General features: G+C 35.6%; 1 protein-coding gene across 2 annotated transcripts in view; it reads right to left on the bottom strand.

Annotated features, from left to right (window-relative positions):
- Window positions 1-20,489, bottom strand: part of TMPRSS15 (transmembrane serine protease 15) — a 139,383-nt gene that overhangs the window by 74,218 nt on the left and 44,676 nt on the right. For both annotated transcript variants that reach the window (XM_065913760.1, XM_065913759.1), the window contains 3 exons: window positions 15,624-15,730; window positions 7,704-7,844; window positions 6,868-7,017 (listed from right to left, as the gene is read on the bottom strand). In XM_065913760.1, coding sequence (XP_065769832.1) covers window positions 6,868-7,017; window positions 7,704-7,844; window positions 15,624-15,730 — 398 coding nt within the window. The remainder of the gene's footprint in view (window positions 1-6,867; window positions 7,018-7,703; window positions 7,845-15,623; window positions 15,731-20,489) is intronic.

A 20,489-nucleotide genomic window follows, 5' to 3' on the forward strand; every position in this document is an offset into this window, starting at 1 on the left:
CACTGAGGAAGGCTTTCTTGTGTGGATTAGCTAAATATTATTCAGTATAGTCATGCTACATTAATTTGACTGGCTTTTTATTTTAAAATTTATTAAAGTACTACACAGTTGAAGTGACTAAATAGGTATTTTCCACAATCCTATGGGGAATTATAGGTTAAATGATAATTCTTTTAAAATATCTTTGAGAGTTCTTGGAATTAATCCCAAGAGTCAGCTTCAAAATTTGTAAGTTAAGCATTCAGTGAGTTTTTCCAAGCCATTCGGTTTCTCTTACAACTTCCATCTATCCCTTTATTCTGCTTATTTCTTCATGAACTGAACCTCACCTCTGTCTCCCAAACACTCCAGCTTCCAAAGAATTTGTAGTATTACTTCTCTTCCAAAGAGAAGTAGTCTTGGATGTTGATGTAGAGACAGCAGAGATTGCAGACAGAGTAGAACTTTCTGGAAACCTGGAGGGCCCTCTCAAGAAGAAAATACTATTCTAAGAATCACTTTGTGATTTGGGGGTGCATATAAAATTAACTGAATCTGATACATAAATATCAAAAGTTTTAGATTGAGAATGGTGCAAACTCAGCCAGGTTCTCTCAATATTAAAGAGCAACATTATTTTCTGAAATTCAACATCACAGGAAAGATAAGGAAATAAGGACAGTTTTACTTTGAAACACTGAAATTACTCTAATTTTAGAATAGGTTTATAAGTTAAATAAAATGCAGATATCCCACAGACTTAACATACTTTTGAAAATTGAATCTATAACTATTTTCCTCTCTGGCATAATATTTAGAACAGTACCACAGCCAATTTGTTTCTGTTGAAAGTTTCTGTGGTATGCGAAGAAAATAGTTATGATAGCTAATCTGTATAAAGCATTTTTCATATGCCAGGCATCTTCCTAAGATTTTTAAAAACATATTAATTTAATATTCATAATATTCCTCCGAAGTCAGGTTCTATTATCATCAACCCAGCTTCCAGATGAGGAAACTGAGATAGATGATAAGATGATTAATGATGACGAGTCATCTAACAGAGTAGATTTAAATGGTAGAGCTCAAATGTGAACCTAGCTATGACTTCAGGGCCTCTATTTTAATGATCCTTACCACTATACAGTGCTAGCTAGCCTCCGAGTGTTGGAATGATTATGATTTCATTGAGAAAGGCCAACAAAAAATACTTTCTTCATCTCTTCTAGCTCTTTTGTGACTCCTTCATTTCTGAAATTTTTGTTACTCATCTCATATCCCTGAATGTTCTGGACAAATGGGTCTCTGCTGAGCATCCCAAGGTGCTAAACTGTATCAGCACCAATGTCTCCAACAGTTCCCTTTGTTTCTAAGAAGAACAGAGAAACGGAGCACTGACAATACAGAGATTTCAAAGCAGGTGCTCCACCAGGAGAAACCTCTTCAGAAAGGCTCAAAGAGTTAAGAGGCTTAGATGTTCTTCCCTAAAGCAATGGTAATTCAAAGTTTATCTGTTTCATTTAGGCCTACCTGTCATTTAAAGTGAAAGTAAAGAACAAAAAAAATCCTGCATGGATAAGAGGAACAGCAGGAGAGATTTAATTCCCTTTCATCTCAGAGGCAGGATGTCTGACACATAAAAAAGCAAGCTGGAAGAAAAATACCCCTTGGAGGGGAATGACTGCTAGATTATGAAATCACCGGTATGAGACTTGGGAAGGACCTATTAAGGCCTCTCATCCGTTCTCATTACACAGCTGCCTCTGGTGGGCTCTGAACCGCTCTGACTCATCTCATTTTAAATAACTCCTGCTTCACAATCTTCTCCTGAGACTGCATTTCCAACCCGACTATTTAAAACCTCCACCTGACATTCAACCTGTCTCACTTTGGTCAGTTTCATCTTATTTCTTTTGTGATTTAATCTGTTGGCAAGCCGAAATCATTTTTCTCCTTTAAAGTACTTATAGTCTTCAAATATCAGTGGAATGATTTTTCTCCCTTATTATGATGACATAAAAGGAGAAAATGATAATCTGAACATCAAAGATTTCAACTACATAAAAGCTATCTGTCAGAGTCAATAGATATAGGTGCTTCCTGTACGTCCCTCTAACTACTCTTGCCCAAGTGTGAGAGATATTTTTTTTATTATTATTATAGTTAAGGGGAAAAAAATGGTCAAATTATTTGACTGTTTTAGGTCAGGATTCTCTAGAGAGTTGGGGGTGATTATCACTTGGGGGTTAGTCTTCAGCTGTGCAGATTACTAATTTATCCCTAGAGGACCAGGCTGTGGGAAATCACTGATTCAAAGGAGAATAATTATGCATAAGATGATGCATGTCATAATTTTTAGTTTTAAGCATGTAAGTCTAATGAGATTGGCCATCTATGCAGAGCATATATATATATTTTTTATCCATAGGGTCACACTGGTAACTAATTAAGCAGGATCCTATTAACATTACTTTCAGATTATATCCAGAATCTGACCTTATATCACCACATGTGAGTCCCATGGCCTCTTTTCTGGATTAAGTGATAACTTTTCACTGGTCTCCTTGACAACTCTCTTGCCCTTCCATAAACTATTCTACCAATCAAATGAATCTTCTCATCCCTACAGTTAAACGTCGATGGCTCCTCACTTCCCTGGGGAAAAAGGCGGAGCCAAGGAAGACTCATTATTATCTGAACTCCATTGGCCCTATTGATTCTGCTTCCGTAATGCTGGTTTCCTGGCTTTCCCTCATGCAGGTCAGGCATGCGTCCTTTATAGCCTTGACTCTGTGTTTCATATGCCTGGAGTAATCTGTATGTCCCTTAAAATTTTGATTCAAATGTCACTTATTGTTTCAATGAGACCCAACCTAATGACTGTAGTTTAATTTGCAGAAGCACCTCAACATCTGCCCAACCCATTGACATTACCAAGCTCTGTATTTTCCCCCAAGTACTCATTAACATTAAACAGATGCCCAAAATGTAATGATTTGTGATGCATAGTGCTTATTTTCTGTTTTTCTTTGCTATAAAGTGTGTTCCATAAAAGAAGAAAATCTGGTTTCTTTTATTCACAGATACATCCAGAGGTCTTGAATAGGGCCTGGACTCAAAAAAATACTTCTTAAATAAAAGAGTGAATGAATACAACGAGTGGGAGTTTCAATGATTTCTTAGAGAAATAGATCAAAAGCAGTCACATTTTTGTTAAAAAATATTTCATGAACTGTAATTTGTGTGAACTGTATTTTGTTATCCTGGGCTGCATTTTCTAAGGAACTAGGATTATTCAGATACATTTCTACTATAAAAAAAAGGTGTACTCTTACTAGGTGTAACTTGCAATTGACATTAGATCAGCTAGTTAATTTTCAGCTTATAAAAACATGGATATTGATCTATGTAATATTTGCTGCTATACTTAATTGCTCAGTCATGTCCAACTCTTTGTGACCCCATGGATTGTAGCCTGCCAGGCTCCTTTGTCATGGGGGTCCTCCAGGCAAGAATACTATAGTGGGTTGCCATCCCCTCTTCCAGGAGATCTTCCCAACCCAGGGATCGAACCCAGGTCTTCTGCATTGAAGGTTGATTGTTTACCGTCTGAGTCACCAGGGAATATTAAATTACAATGCATAAGTGCTCAGGCTATTTTTACGTTATAAGAATTTTCATGGAGTCAATCACTTATTAAAAAATGACTTATCGAGTCAAAACTATAGACATTTGCTCATTAATTAAAAATAATTTTACATATTAGTTATATTCAGGCACTGAAAATGCACTAGCATCTCAAAGATGAAAAAAGACAAAGTTCTTATTCCTGAAGAGGATATTGTGATGAAAAGAAACAAACAAGTAAGCAGAGATAAGGTCATGTGATAGGAAAAATAAAAGGGGAGCTTTAAAGCTTAATGGAAAGGAAAATCTTAACTTGAAAGTTCCAGAAAGGCTTTGTAGAAATTATGATGTGTGATCCATGTCCTCAATACCTAGAACCATGTTTAGTTAAAAGAAACGTTTAATATGTGTTTTTTGAATTGAATTGACTTCTCAATAGTAAACATACTATAGGAATGATTTTGTCTAAGAAAATCATCTAAAGGCATGAATTCCTATTCTGTCCTTTTTGTAATTTTCCTTGTTTTTTAAACAGCTTCCCTGGTAGCTCAGCTGGTAAGATCAAAAGCAATGAAACTGCATTCCTTTTTTGAATTGAATCCACCTGCAATGCAGGAGACCCCGGTTCGATTCCTGGGTCTGGAAGATGTGCTGGAGAAGGGATAGGCTACCCATCCCAGTATACTTGAGCTTCCCTGGTGGCCCAGCTGGTAAAGAATCCACCTGCAATGCAGAGACCTGGGTTTTATCCCTGGGCTGGGAAGATCCCCTGGAGAAGGGAAAGGCTACCCACTCCAGTATTCTGGCCTGGAGAATTCCATGGACTCCATGGGTTTGCAAAGAGTCAGACATGACTGAGCAACTTTCACTTTCACTTTACTTTGTAAGATCCATATTACATCTAGATTTGTAGTTAGATCTACTTCTGCTTCATTGATGATGCTGAAGCCTTTGACTGCATGGATCATAACAAACTAGAAAATTCTTAAAATGATGGGAATACCAGACCACCTTACCTATCTCCTGAGATACCTGTATGCAGGTCAAGAAGCAACAGTTAGACAGGACATGGAACAACAGATTGGTTCAAAATTGGGAAAGGAGTATGACAAGGCTGTGTATCATCACCTTGCTTATTTAACATATATACAGAGTAAATCACTGAAACGCTGGGCTGGATGAGTCACAAGCTGAAATCAGACTTCTGGGAGAAATATTAATAACCTCAGATAGGCAGACAATATCACTCTAATGGCAGAAAGTGAAGAGGAACTTACAAACTTCTTGATGAGGGTTAAAGCGGAAAGTGAAAAAGTTGTCTCAAAGCTCAACATCCAAAAAACTATTAATAAGATCTTGGCATCCATTTCCATCACTTCATGGCAAATGGCAGGAACAAAAGTGGAAGCAGTGACAGATTTTATTGTCTTGGGTTTCAAACTCATTGAAGATAGTGACTACAGTCATGAAATTAAAAAACACTTGCTCCTTGGAATGAAAGCTGTGACAAACCGTGACAGCATATTAAAAAGTAGAGACATAAGTTTGCCAACAAAGTCCATCTAGTCAAAGCTATGGTTTTCTGTATCATGTATGGATGTGAGAGTTGGACGATAAAAAAAGTTGAGCACCAAAACATTGATGCTTTTAAATTGTAGTGATGGAGGACCCTTGAGAGTCTCCTGGACTGAAAGGAGATCAAACCAGTCGATCCTAAAGGAAATCAACCCTGAATATTTATCAGAAAGACTGATGCTGAAGTTGAAGTTCCAATACTTTGGCCACCGGATATGAAGAGCTGACTCATTGGAAAAAGACCCTGATGCTGGGAAAAAATAAAGGCAAAAGGAGAAGGGGGTGACAGAGGATGAGATAGTTAGATAGGAACTCAATGGACATGAATCTCAGCAAACTCTGGGAGACAGTGAAGGACAGGGAAGGCTGGTGTGCTGCAGACCATGGGGTCTAAAGGAGTCAGACACAGCTTAGCGACTGAACAACAATAACAAATATTACAAATACATGCATCCAAGGTATATGTGGTTGGTCTTTTCACTACAAGTGCTTTATCCCCTAATAATCCCCAATAATTTCTTGTCTGAGTCAAATTTTATCATCTTAATGTTTCCACCTGAAATCCAGTTCTAATATCTCACTCATGTGACAAATATACTTATAAAACATCACCTTTCCCTTCAGTTCAGTTCAGTCACTCAGTCGTGTCTGACTCTTTGTGTCCCCATGGACTGCAGAACACCAGGCCTCCCTGTCCATCACCAACTCCTGGAGTTTACTCAAACTCATGTCCATTGAGTTGGTGATGCCATCTGACCATCTCATCCTCTAGGACCATGATTTAGAATTGAATCTTCCATAGTTTTTCTCTTATGGTCTGAATGGTGGTCTCCCTCCTGCCCCCAATATGCTGAAACCCTAAACCCCAATGTGATGAGAGTGGAGATGGGTCTTTTGGAGGGTAATCACTTCATGAAGGTGGAGCCCTCATGATGGTATAAATGACCTTGTAAGAAGAGACAGGAGAGATGAGATATCTCTCTTACGTTCTCTCTCTCTGCTACGTGAGAATACAGTAAGAAGGCTCATGTCTGTGAACCAAAAGGAGGGCTCTCATCAGAACCACACCATGCTGACACCCTGACCTCAGACTTCCTGTCTTCAGAATTGTGAAAAATAAATATTGATTGTTTAAGAATACCAATCTGTAGAATTCAGTTATAGCAGCCTGAACGGTCTAAGAAGGCTTATCAGAAGTAAACCTGCCTCTTTATCTGTATTTCAAGGTGGTATGATATTGATCTATTGAAAAGTCTTAAAAAACTAATTTCAGCGAAACTGCAAGACACAATGTCAATATCCAAAATCAACTGGCTTTCTATACACTAGCAGTGAACAATGAGAAAATGAAATTAAGACCAAAGTTCAGAAAAGTTAATTACTTCCCACTAGTCCACTTAGTTAATAATAAGTGGCAAATCTATGGCGACAACCCAAGTCTCTTTGTCTCTAATGGCCTCTGTTCTTTTCAACATTTCATGAATATATAAGGTAGAATATATATTTCTTGAAATACTGTTACTTGCCTATTTGATACCATTTTCAGTTAAATTCATTTTATTAGTCTATGATCAAAAAAAAAAAATCTGAAGAAAAAAAGGTCTTGCATTTAATACTGCTCAATTTGAACTGTGGAACAAGATGCCACACTTTCTTTTTGGTTTCTGAATTAAATATGAATTATACCTGACTCATTGCCAAAAGTGTGGTCAAAAGTTGGTCCAGTAGATGGAGGGAAGGTGCTTCCCTGAGTCCTTTGCCACTCATTGTCATCATTTAGATCCTGGATCCAGAAACAGAAGCCATCTTCAAAATTACAGTTGATTTTCTCATAATCTGTAAATTAAAAATTTGCTTCAAATTGAGTCAACAATACGACTAATTATAATATATTGAATTGAAAATAATATGTACTCATACAATTTATAATCAAGTGGCATGCACAGAAACATTTTTTTAAATTAATGCTGTCTGTTTAACTTGATTTAGTTAAAAAAAAAAAAACAGCTTTTATTGCCAACAGTGTTAATATGTTTCTTATGCCCCATTAGAACTTTAGCCAAGACAAGCCTTTTGTTCTTATTGTTCTTTAAATTTTATAGCTTACCTCTGTTGACTTACCTGCATAAACTTTGTTCCCATTTTTTTTCTCCCTCTATCTATTTACTAAATTTAATACTCTGGTCAAAACTGAATTGATGTGGAATATTCTCAGGATTAATTTTATGCTAATTTTTAATCTTTGAATACTTACAGTATATAAAAGTTTAATTTAACTTTTCTATTGATTTATATTTTTAATTGGTTATTTCATCATTTTGAAGGATGTGATTTTCTGATTTCTCATTTCTTTCCAAGTATCAAGTGGAGAAAGGTATACGTAAGAGATACTCATTGAAGAACTTGCACAATGAAACAGATAATGATCCTTTTCTAAAATATTAGGTTCTTTTGCTTTTAAAATTCCATTATAGCATTAAAGCACCTGAAGATTCAAAGACTAAGGAATAAACAGTACTTACTATTAAGCTCTTTGCTGTTAAATGTAGTGTATGTTACTTTGAAGCCGATATAATCACTTTCATCAGAGCCTATAAGAAATGTGGCAGTAACTTGATTGGAAAAAATCCTAATTATGCCAGGATTATTTGACCAGAGAGAAGCTACAAAAAAAAAAAAGAAAGAAAAGAAAGAAAAGAATGTTTTATGTACATATGTATCTATTCATTTACCTATTGATGTGTTCATCATTCATCTATCCATTCATCATTCTACTGATCTATCAATCTTTTTATCTGAGCCTAAGGTTAACTGAAAGCATTAGTCCTAAAATTAATTTATTTGAAATAAAGTGTCCCTTGCTCTATTATAATAATGTTTCAAATTAGAAGTACATAAGTTAAAAAGTTATGAAACAAAAAATGACTTTAATACTATCAGTATTTCCTATGCTATACTAATAGGGGCTAAACATCAAAATAATAGAAATAAGGGTATCTGTTTGTCTCTTTGTTTACATAACTGTAGGACCTCAAAAAAATCCTAGGCAACTTAAGTATTGTTTCTACAGAATTTTATTTATTTATTTATTTTTCAATTATTTTTATTAGTTGGAGGCTAATTACTTTACAATATTGTAGTGGTTTTTGTCATACATTGACATGAATCCGCCATGGATTTACATGTGTTCCCCATCCGATCCCCACTCCCGCCTCCTTCCCCATCCCATTCCTCTGGGTCTTCCCAGAGCACCAGCCCTGAGTTTTATATTGATCTTGTGTGCTGTGCTTAGTCGCTCAATCGTGTCCAACTCTTTGCAAGCCCATGGACTGTAGCCCGCCACGCTTCTCTGTCCATGGGATTCTCCAGGCAAGAATACTGGAGTGGGTTGCCATGCTCTCCTCCAGAAGATCGTCCCAACTCAGGGATCGAATCCAGGTCTGCTGCATTGCAGGCAGATTCTTTACGGTCTGAGCCACCAGGGAAGCCCATATTGACCTAGTCACTTTTCTATCTTAATTCTAGCTATAAAAGATATTATCTTTCTAAATTTTTGATTCTCACGAATTTATATACTGCTTGAGAAAGTACTCACATGATGATTTTTTTAAAAAGCATTGTTATATAATACTTTCTTTGTATAAAAATTGTTATATATATATATTATATATATATATTTTATAAAGCATTGTTATATAATACTTTCTTTTTATAAAAATTTGTTTTAAGTACATACATTTTCAAAGGGGGTGATATTGCCTCTTAGATGGTAAAAAATTATAAATGGTAAAATTTTTCTCAGGGGCAGAATAAAAATTGTTAGATTTTATAATTCTTAAAAATTATAAATGGTAAAATTTTTATCAGAAGCAGAAGAAAAATTCTTAGATATTCCTGTAGTACAGGTATAGATGATATCAGAAATATTAAAATTTCACGGGTAAGCAGCTAGGGGGAAAAATGTCTAAAAAGTTTCTTAGTGAGAGTAATAAAATAGGGTAGGAAACAGTAGCTTAAATTTTAGTGTGACAGTTTGAACTGGGTATCAGATTCAAGTTTATGAAAATTATTATGCTTGCAAATTGAAGACAAAGCATCACTGTTACTTATTAAGTTCCAAAAAAATATACTTTCAAAACTACTGAAAAATTCTGTGCTTATTGTGTAGAAATTAGTAAAAAATGTGATACCTGCATGACAATTTCAATAAAATCTAATGGAAAGAAAGCCACGGATAACCATTCACTTATATCTTACTCTTTTTCCCAATAAAGTTGTATGTCATTCTTTCAATATTTTCTCATGAAGAAATACATTGGTTATTTGGATTCCTTCTACTAGCACATGTAACTGTGTAGTCTAAATGGTTGGGCTTCTCTGGTAGCTCAGATGGTAATGAATCTGCCTGCAATGCGGGAGACTGGGGTTCAATCCCTTAGTAGGGAAGATCCCCTGGAGAAGGGAATGGCAACCCACTCCAGTATTCTCACCTGGAGAATTCCATGGGCAGAGGGGCCTGATGGTCTACAGCCCATGGGGTCGCAAGGAGCTGGACATGATTGAGCGGCTAACACACACACAATCCAATGGTTCCTATATTGAAACTTTTTGTAGTCCATAAATGTCTAGTTGCTTGAAGGATGTTATTATTTAAGAAATTTTGCTTCAAACCTATCTGCCTATCTTTCTTGCTTTTTTTTTCTATAGCAATATAGTTTTTGGGGAAAATGACTTCTGGTAGGATCTGACTGTGGCTATTGGTTCAAAAGGGACTTGCCTAGTGGCTCAGTAGTAAAGAATCTGCCTGCCAATGCAACAGACATGGGTTTGATCCCTGAGTCAGGAAGATACCCTGAGAAGAAAATGGCAGTGCACTCCAATATTCTTGCCTGGGAAATCCCATGGACGGAGTAGCCTGGCAGGCTAATGTCCATGGGATTGCAAAGAGTTGGACATGACTGAGTAACTAATACACACACACCCCAATGTGATTATTTTTGTCATAGGACAAGCTGACAATTCAAGATGAGCCTCAAGAAGATGCATTATGTTTATTACATATCTTCAGCTATACTGTGACCACTTTTGTGTGATTCAGTTTTAAAAACATGATCTTAAACTATAACCTCCAATACTAAGGATATGATAATAATAGTCCTTTGGTCTAACAGTCCTGTGGGAATGGAATGATAGCTAAGTACTTAGGATATAAAAAAAGAGTAATGAATACATACACAGAAAAAATGAATTTCTGAGGGTGGCAACTTGAAATGGCTTTCAGCATTCTCATACAGGCTGTTATTGTTGTCTTTCTTTGCAGATTCATAAATATATATATATGTTTTTGAATAAAATATTAATAGAATATTTATCATCTTCTATATGATGATATAGGGACTGGAATTTCATTATGGGGACTGGAATGTAAAAGTAGGAAATCAAGAAACACCTGGAGTAACAGGCAAATTTGGCCTTGGAGTACGGAATGAAGCAGGTCAAAGGCTAACAGAGTTTTGCCAAGAGACTGCACTGATCATAGCAAGCACCCTCTTCCAACAACACAAGAGAAGACTCTACACATGGACATCACCAGATGGTCAACACCAAAATCCACTTGATTATATTCTTTAGCCAAAGATGGAGAAACTCTATACAGTCAGCAGAATCAAGACTGGGAGCTGACTGTGGCTCAGATCACGAACTCTTTATTGCCAAATTCAGAATTAAATTGAAGAAAGTAGGGAAAACCACTAGACCATTCAGGTATAACCTAAATCAAATCCCTTATGATTGATTATACAGTGGAAGTGGAAAATAGATTTAAGGGACTAGATCTGATAGACAGAGTGCCAGATGAACTATGGACAGAGGTTCCTGACATTGTACAGGAGATATGGATCAAGACCATCCCCAAGAAAAAGAAATGCAAAAATGCAAAATGGCTGTCTGAGGAGGTCTTACAAATAGCTGTGAAAAGAAGAGAAGCAAAAAGCAAAGGAGAAAAGGAAAGATATTCCCATTTGAATGCAGAGTTCGAAAGAATAGCAGGGAGAGATAAGAAAGCCTTCCTCAAAAAGATAGAGGAAAACAACAGAATGGGAAAACTAGAGATCTCTTCAAGAAAATTAGAGATACCAAGGGAAAATTTCTTGCAAAGATGGGCTCAATAAAGGACAGAAATTGAATGGACTTAACAGAAGCAGAAGATATTAAGAGGAGGTGGCAAGAATACACAGAAAAACTGTACAAAAAAGATCTTCATGACTTAGATGATCAGGATGGAGTGATCACTCACCTAGAGCAAAACATCCTGGAATTTGAAGTCAAGTGGGCCTTAGGAAGCATCACTATGAACAAAACTAGTGGATGTGATGGAATTCCAGTTGAGCTATTTCAAATCCTAAAAGATGAAGCTGTGAAAGTGCTGCACTCAGTATGCCAGCAAATTTGGAAAACTCAGCAGTGGCCACAGGACTGGAAAAGGTCAGTTTTCATTCCAATCCCAAAGAAAAGCAATGCCAAAGAATGCTCAAACTACCACACAATTGCACTCATCTCACACGCTAGTAAAGTAATGCTCAAAATTCTTCATCCCAGGCTTCAACAATAAGTGAACTGTGAGTTTCCAGAAGTTCAAGCTGGTTTTAGAAAAGGCAGAAGATCCAGAGATCAAACTGCCAATACCTATTGGAGCACTGATAAAGCAAGAGAGTTGCAGAAAAACATCTATTTCTGCTTTATTGACTATGCCAAAGCCTTTGTGTGGATCAAAACAAACTGGAAAATTTTGAAAGAGATGGGAATATCAGACCACCTGACCTGACTCTTGAGAAATATGTATGCAGGTCAGGAAGCAACAGTTAGAACTGGACATGGAACAACAGACTGGTTCCAAATAGGAAAAGGAGTACTTCAAGGCTATATATTGTCACCTTGCTTATTTAACTTATATGCAGAGTGCATCATGAGAAACGCTGGGCTGGAAGAAGCACAAGCTAGAATCAAGATTGCAGGGAGAAATATAAAAAACCTCATATATGCAGATGACACCACCCTTATGGCAGAAAGTGAAGATGAACTAAACAGCGTCTTAATGAAAGTGGAAGAGGAGAGTGAAAAAGTTGGCTTAAAGCTCAACATTCAGAAAACTAAGATCATGGCATCCGGTTGCATCACTTCATGGCAAAAATGGGAAAACAGTAGAAACAGTGACAGACTTTATATATTTGGGCTCCAAAATCACTGCAGATGGTGATTGCAGCCATGAAATTAAAAGATGCATTCTCCTTGAAAGGAAAGTTATGACCAACCTAGATAGCATATTAAAAAGCAGAGGCATTACTTTGCCAACAAAGGTACGTCTAGTCAAGGCTATTGTTTTTCCAGTAGTCATGTATGGATGTGAGAGTTGGACTATAAAGAAAGCTGAGCACCAAAGAATTGATGCTTTTGAACTGTGGTGTTGGAGAAGACTCTTGAGAGTCTCTTGGACTGCAAGGAGATTCAGCCAGTCCATCCTAAAGGAGATAAGCCCTGGGTGTTCATTGGAAGGACTGATGTTGAAGCTGAAATCCAATACTTTGTCCACCTGATGCAAAGAACTGATTCATTGCAAAAGACACTGACACTGGGAAAAATTGAAGGTGGGAGGAGAAAGGGACAACAGAGGATGAGATGATTGGATGGCATCACCGACTCAATGGACATGAGTTTGAGTAAACTCTGGAAGTTGGTGATGGACAGGGAGGCCTGATATGCTGCAGTCCATGGGGTTGCAAAGAGCCAGACACAACTGAGCGACTGAACTGAACCATTTCAATACCCAGCACTGATAACAATTAACACTAATGAATTGAATATAGTACTTTATAACTACAACTTAAAGAAAACATTTTTGAACTATCCTGCTAATTTATTCTAATTTACCCTGATTCCCATACTTACTTGGAAATAAGTATTTCCAAATACTTCTTACTGTACTCTATATAGTCTGTCTTTATGAGATGCCCATCTTCCTCTGAAACTTTTCACAAGACAACTTTTACATCATGACTTTATATAAAAATGACTGATAAATACCTTTAAAATTTGTTTATACTGACATATTCCTAAGCAATTTTGTAATAGCTATTTTATGGTGCTGGAAACTTGTATTTTCTTATAATTTCTTTCCATAATATGATTTTCATTGATTTAATTAAACTATCTGTTTACTTCCATGTGATAAAGGTAATTATCTTTATTCTGAATTGCAATTTAATAAAGTACATTTGTGCATATCTCTCACAGAAACTTACTGAAATGTTTAGAAAATAGATAAAAGTATCAGCATATTTAAAAAACAAAATACCTTTAAAACTATAAGAAATGTTATAGATCTCCATTGATTTACTATTATAATACCATAGTATATTAGTGTGTTGATTTGATTTAAATCAACAAATACTAAGTTTTTACAATATATCAGGCATGTGCTACTATCTAGGGGTAAGATAGTTTTACCTATCTTTAAAAGAGTTATTATTTTAAAATTTAAAATGTAATTTTAGTAACAATGCCATTTCTCATATTTTTAAAGTTAAATTAATATATTTAATTTTAAAGGCTTTTAAATATTTTCATATTTCAAAAAGACTCTAAAAACTAAACAACTGCTTGTTTATTATAATTTAAGTTAGTTTTCAGGCAAATTGCAGCTGAAGAGAAGAGAGCATGAGGGTAATTTCACCTACTACTTTTGGCCGGTTAACCTCTATGAATTTAGTTTTTATCATCCATAAAGTAAAGATTGTAACAACACCTACATAATATGATTTACAGGAGCATTTTTTTGAGTTAAGGTAATGATCACACTACTTTGAATATTTTAAGTGATCAATGTATGCTAAATTTTATTATTAACATCACATTAGCCCTTGGAGAAACTTATATGAGCTGGCTTATTTGTCCAGCTATGTAAATATTTATGTTGACATAATTTGAATGAACTTGATTTATTAACTACAGAAATAAGTAGATTATGAAATGACTGGCCCATTTATTCAAGCCAAATGTGACTTACCATGAGTTCATCTGTTTTATGTATACTCATTATTATATTTGTACTTGGAGCTTTTAAAGCACAATGAATTAATGCACTGTGTAAGTCAAGAGTGTTTGGGTCTGATTTATATCTGCAACACTAACTACCTTTGTGATCTTGTGGTTATTTAACTTCTTGGACATCACTTTCCTCTCCTATAATGAGCATTTTGCAGATTTATTAAAAATGTTAAATAAGATATCCACATAGAGCACTCAGTATGTTGAGTGCCATACTGAAAGCATCCAATAAAAAATATGTGTTATTATCATATGGTCAAATATTCCTCAGATCAATAAGTCAATCAAAGCATGTAATAGATAGGATCTACTTTTCATTTCTCATAATTGCAATTTAAAATCCAAAATTATATATATATACAGCTCAGCTGTACCAGTGGCTCAGTGGTAAAGAATCCACCTGCAATGCAGGAGCTGCAGGAAACACAGATCCAATCCCTGAATCAGGAAGATCCCCTGGAGGAGGGCATGGAAATCCACTCCAGCATTCTTGCCTGGAGAATTCCATGGGCAGAGAAGCCTGGCGGGCTACAGTCCATAGGATCATAAAGATCAGACACTACTGAAATGACTTGGCAGTCACGAATATATGCAGTTATTATTTAAACTTTAATAAGAGATACCACTTGTAACCTCATCTTAGCTCTGCACTTGATTATTTCTCAAAAGTGTGAGGAAAACTAGTTATTCCCTGGATTTCACTGCCACATTCATCCTCATTTTATTTCCTCCTTCATTCGTATTTTATTTTCACTCCTATATTTTTGGCTACCATGAATAGGTCTATGCATTTGGGGACCAGATGGTATAAAGTGGGATAGCCACACATGTATTATTCATGCTTTCCCTGCCTTTTCTCAGCTCCCACAGGTGTCTATGTCCACAATGACAAATAGTTGCACAATAACAATACCATCCACACCACCCATTTAAAGAGCTTACATCCTGATCTAGTCAGTGCGTTATCCATTTTACTAGTAATAGTCCTGCAAGAGCCTGAGAAGCGGAGTGCATATTAAAAAGAGAAAAAAAAAAATCAAATGTTGAAGAAAAATAGTCATTTTTAGGGTTTGTTTGAATTTTGCTTAATGAGGAGTAACAGGGTAGAGTTAAATTCCACATGAAGAGGATCATGTGAAACAGTGTCTCTTTTATTACAAGAAGATTGATTACACAGAGCACTAAATTATAAATTTTTATAATGAAGGTCAGTTTTCCCTTTTAGAAACAAAATACAAATTCATATTCAGCTCAAAATCAAAGCGAAAGCACAACACTACTCCATAACTTTTGTACATATTTTTGTTTTGATAATGGACTGTATATTTGTTTTAACTTACCTCTTAAAATCTTGCTTGAACCCATTCCTTCATAAATATTTAATACATCTGCATAATATGTATTAAAATAATCAAAGTTCAGTTGAATGGAAAGTCCTTGGTTTACACTAAATTAAGAGCAAAAAAAAAAAAAGATTATTACACATTTAACAGTTGGGACAACTCAATGCATTCTCAAATTAGAATGTATTATTCCAATTGTGATAAAAATATATAACTTGAGATGGACACTCAACAAATATTTAAATGTAAAGAATGCTACTTGTAACACAATATTGTACTTCAGCTCTCTGAAACTCTTAATTTGCATGACTGAAACTCTGTAGTCATTGATCAGTAACTGCCCACTGTTTCCACTGTTCTACTTTTTGTCTCTGATTTTGAATGCTTTAGATGCTTCATGTATGTGAGATCATGCAAGATTTGTCCTCTTGTGACTGGTTTATTTCAGTTAGTTTATTTCCTTAAGGTGTGACCATGTTATCACAGGTTTTTCTTCTGTTATAAAGATAGGATTTCCCTCTTTTAATGACTGAATAATATTCCACTGTATATATAGTGAAACCATAGTTTCTTTATCCGTTTATCTGTCAACAAACATTTAGGCTGTTTCTACCTCTTGGCTATTGTGAATAATGCTACAATGAATATGGGAGTGTGTATCTTTTAGAGATCTTGATTTCAATTCTTTTGAATAAATACTCAAAGAAATCAGATTGCTAGATCATATAGTAGTTATATTTTTATGTCTTTAGGGAAATTTCATACTGCTTTCTATAATGACTATACCATTTTGCATTCCAATTAACAGCACACAAGTGTTCCAGTTTTTCCACATCCTCACCAGTATTTACAATGTTTTGATCTTTTTTTGATAATGACTATCATTATTTTGATTTGCATTTCCATGACGATTATTGATGTTGAGCAATGTCTGTTGGCATTAGTATGTCTTTTTATTTTTTATTTATTTCTTTTTTTTTCTTTCTTTTTTTTTTTCTTTTATTAGTTGGAGGCCAATTACTTCACAACATTTCAGTGGGTTTTGTCATACATTAACACGAATCAGCCATAGAGTTATACGTATTCCCCATCCCGATCCCCCCTCCCACCTCCCTCTCCACCCGACTCCTCTGGGTCCTCCCAGTGCACCAGGCCCGAGCACTCGTCTCATGCATCTCACCTGGGCTAGTGATCTGTTTCACCATAGATAATATACATGCTGTTCTTTTGAAACATCCCACCCTCACCTTCTCCCACAGAGTTCAAAAGTCTGTCTTAAAAAAAAAAAAATCTATTGAGACCTTTGCCCAATGTTTATTTAGTTTATTTTGCTATTGAGCTTTGAAGGAGTTCCTTATATATTTTGGATATTAACTCCTTATTAGAAAATGGTTTGCAAATATTTTCTTTCAACCTTAGGTTGCCTTTTCATGCTACTGTTTCATTTACTGTATGGAGGGTTTTTAATGAGATGTACCCCCACTTGTTGATTTTTGCTTTGTTGCCTGTGCTTTTGATTACAAATTCAGGAAATCATTGTGAAGGCCAAAGCTATGCAGTTTTCCTTCCATATTCTCTTGTTTGAGATTTATAATTTCAAGTCTTATGTTTAAACCTTTAATTTTGAGCTGGTTTTGTGTATGGTGTAAGATAAAGGCAAATTTTGTTCTGCATCAGAATATCTAGTTTTACCAACACCATTTGTTGAAGAGACAACTGTTTCCCCATTGTGTAGTTTTGCCATCCTTGTTAAAGGTGATTTGATCATATATGTGTGGGTTACTTCTGTCCTCTCTATTCTTCTTCATTGGTCTACATGTCTATTTTTATGCTGGAACTATACTTACTGATTACCGTAGCTTTGTAATATAATTTGAAATCAAGACATGTGAGGCTTTGTTCTCTTTTTCAAAACTTTTTTTAGCTATTTTGGGTCCTTTGTGATTCAATGTGACTTTTAGGATTCTTTTTACTTACCAATTTTTTTTTTTAAGTCATTGGGACTTTGATAGGGATTGTGATAAACTTGTAGATCTTCAGTAGTATGGACATTATTATATTATGTTACTATATTTTAATGACATTATCTTCCAGTTCATAAATGTGAGATCCTTTACATTTATTTGTCTTTAAATTACGTCAGCCATGTTTAATTATTTTCACTGTTTAAAACTTTTACCCCCTTGATTAAGTTTATTTATAAGTATTATACTTTATTCTTTTCACTGCTATTGTAAATGGGATTATTTTCTTGACTTTCTTTTGCATGATTAGTGTGTAGAAACACAAGTGATCTTTCTATGTGAATTTTTGTATCCTGTAACTTTTCTTAATTATTTTATTACTCTTAACATTTTCTCTCTCTCTCTCTTTTTTTTTGGTGAAATTTATGCTTTTCTATATATAAGATCTTGTCCTCTGTGAACAGATATTTTTACATCTTCCTTTCTTATTTGGATACACTGCATACTTTTTTCTTGCTTAATTGTTCTGCCTAGAACTTCCAGTACTATGTTGAATAAAAGTGGTGAGAGGGGGCATCCTTGTTTTATTCCTGATCTTGGAGGAAAAGTCTTTACTTTTTCATCAATTAGTATGATATCAATCTGGGCTTTTTCTTATATGGCCTTTATTCTATTTAGGTAATTTTCTTCTATTCCTAGTTTGTTGAGTGCTGTTTTTTTTTTTTTTTTTTTTTTAAATCATGAAAGACTACTGAATTTTGTCAAGAGCTTTATCTGCATCTATTGAGAATATCCTGTGATTTTTATCTTTCAATCAATTAATAATGGTGTATCAAACTGACTGATTTTTATATATTGAAACATCCATGCATTCCAGAGATGAACCTCACTTGGTGATGGTGTATGACTCTTTTAATTTGCCATTGCATGTGGTTTGCTATTATTTTGCTTAAGGATTTGTGAATTTATGTTAATATTTGTCAGGGGTCTTGGACTGGGGTTTTCTGCAGGTGATTTTCTATGGCTTTGGTATCTGTAAACACTCCTTTTTTAAATTATGGAAGAAATTGAGAAAGATTAGTATTAAGTCATCTTTAAATATTTGGTAGAATTCATCAGTAAAAGCATTGTGTTGCAGTATTTTGTTGGGTATTCTTTGGTTACTGATTCAATTTTCTTAATAGTAATTGGTGTGCCGCGATCTTTGTATTTCTTAATGATTCAATCTGAGTAGATCAAATGGTTCTAGGAATTTATCCCTTTCTTCTAGGTTAACCCACTTTGCACTGCTTTTTCCCTATTCCCATAGAGTTTGTTATTATTATTATTTTTTTGCTTGTCTTGATTTGCTTCAAGATATTATCTAATTTCCTTTTTGATTTTCTGAGACCCGTTGACTATTCCAAAGCAATTAGAGGCTCACAATACCAAAGAAGGGCAATGCCAAAGAATGCTCAAACTACTGCACAACTGCGCTCATTTCACATGCTAGCAAGGTCATGCTCAAAATCCGCCAAGGCAGGCTTCAACAGTAAGTGAACCGAGAGCTTCCAGATATACAGACTGGATTTAGAAAAGGCAAAGGAATCAGAGATCAAATTGTCAACACCTGTTGGATCACAGAAAACACAAGAGAATTCCAAAAAAAAAACATCTACTTTTGCTTCATTGACTATGCTAAGCCTTTGTCTGTGTGGCTCACAACAAACTATGGAAAATTCTTAAAGAGATGGGAATACCAGACCACCTGACCTGCCTTCTGAGAAACCTGTATGTAGGTCAAGAAGCAACAGTTAGAACTGAACATAGGACAACAGACTGGTTTCAAATTGGGAAAGGAGTGTGTCAAGTCTGTATATTGTCACCATGTTTATTTATCGTATATGCAGAGTACATCATGTGAAATGCCAGGCTAGATAAAGCACAAGCTGGAATCAAGATTGCTGGGAGAAATATCAATAACCTCAGATATACAGATGACACCATCCTTATGGCAGAAAACAAAGAGGAACTAAAGAACCTCTTGATGAAGGTGAAAGAAGAGAGTGAAAAAGCTGGCTTAAAACTCTTAAAACTCAACATTCAAAAAGTTAAGATCAAGGCATCCATCAATTCATGGCAAATAGATGGGGAAACAATGGAAACAGTGACAGATTTTATTTTCTTGGGCTCCAAAATAACTGCGGATAGTGACTGCAGTCAGGAAATTAAAAGATGCTTGCTCCTTGGAAGAAAAGCTATGACAATCCTATACAGGGTATTAGAAAGCAGAGACATGACTCTATCAAAAGAGGTCTGTATAGTCAAAGCTATCATTTTACCAGTGGTCTTGTACAGATGTGAGAGTTGGACCCTAAAGAAGGCTGAGTGCTGAAGAATTGATACTTTTAAACTGTGTTGTTGGAGAAGATTCTTGAGAGTCCCTTGGACTGCAAGGAGATCAAGTCAGTCAATCCTAAAGGAAATCAACCTTGAGTACTCATTGGAAGTACTGATGCTGAAGCTGAAGATCCAATATTTTGGCCACCTGATGCAGAAAGCCAACTCATTGGAAAAGGCCCTGATGCTGGGAAAGATTGAAGGCAGGAGAAGAAGGGGACAACAGAGGATGAGATGGTAGGATGGCAACACTGACTCAATGGATATGAGTCTGAGCAAGCTCCAGGAGATGGTGAAGGACAGGGAAGCCTGGGGTGCTGCAGTCCCTGGGGTCACAAAGAGTCAGATACGACTGAGCAACTGAAGAACAACAAGAGGTTGGCAGGTTTCTTCTTTGGTGGTTCCTGTTTCTTGTTCTCTCTGGTGTCTGTAATGTGGGCTGCAAGTTTTCTCTTCCTATCACAGCAAGTCACCCCACTATCCCTTATTCTCTGCAGCCACCAGGTCATACAAATTGTGC

The sequence above is a fragment of the Muntiacus reevesi genome, chromosome 21 (assembly GCF_963930625.1).
Source record: "Muntiacus reevesi chromosome 21, mMunRee1.1, whole genome shotgun sequence".
NCBI lineage: Eukaryota > Metazoa > Chordata > Mammalia > Artiodactyla > Cervidae > Muntiacus > Muntiacus reevesi.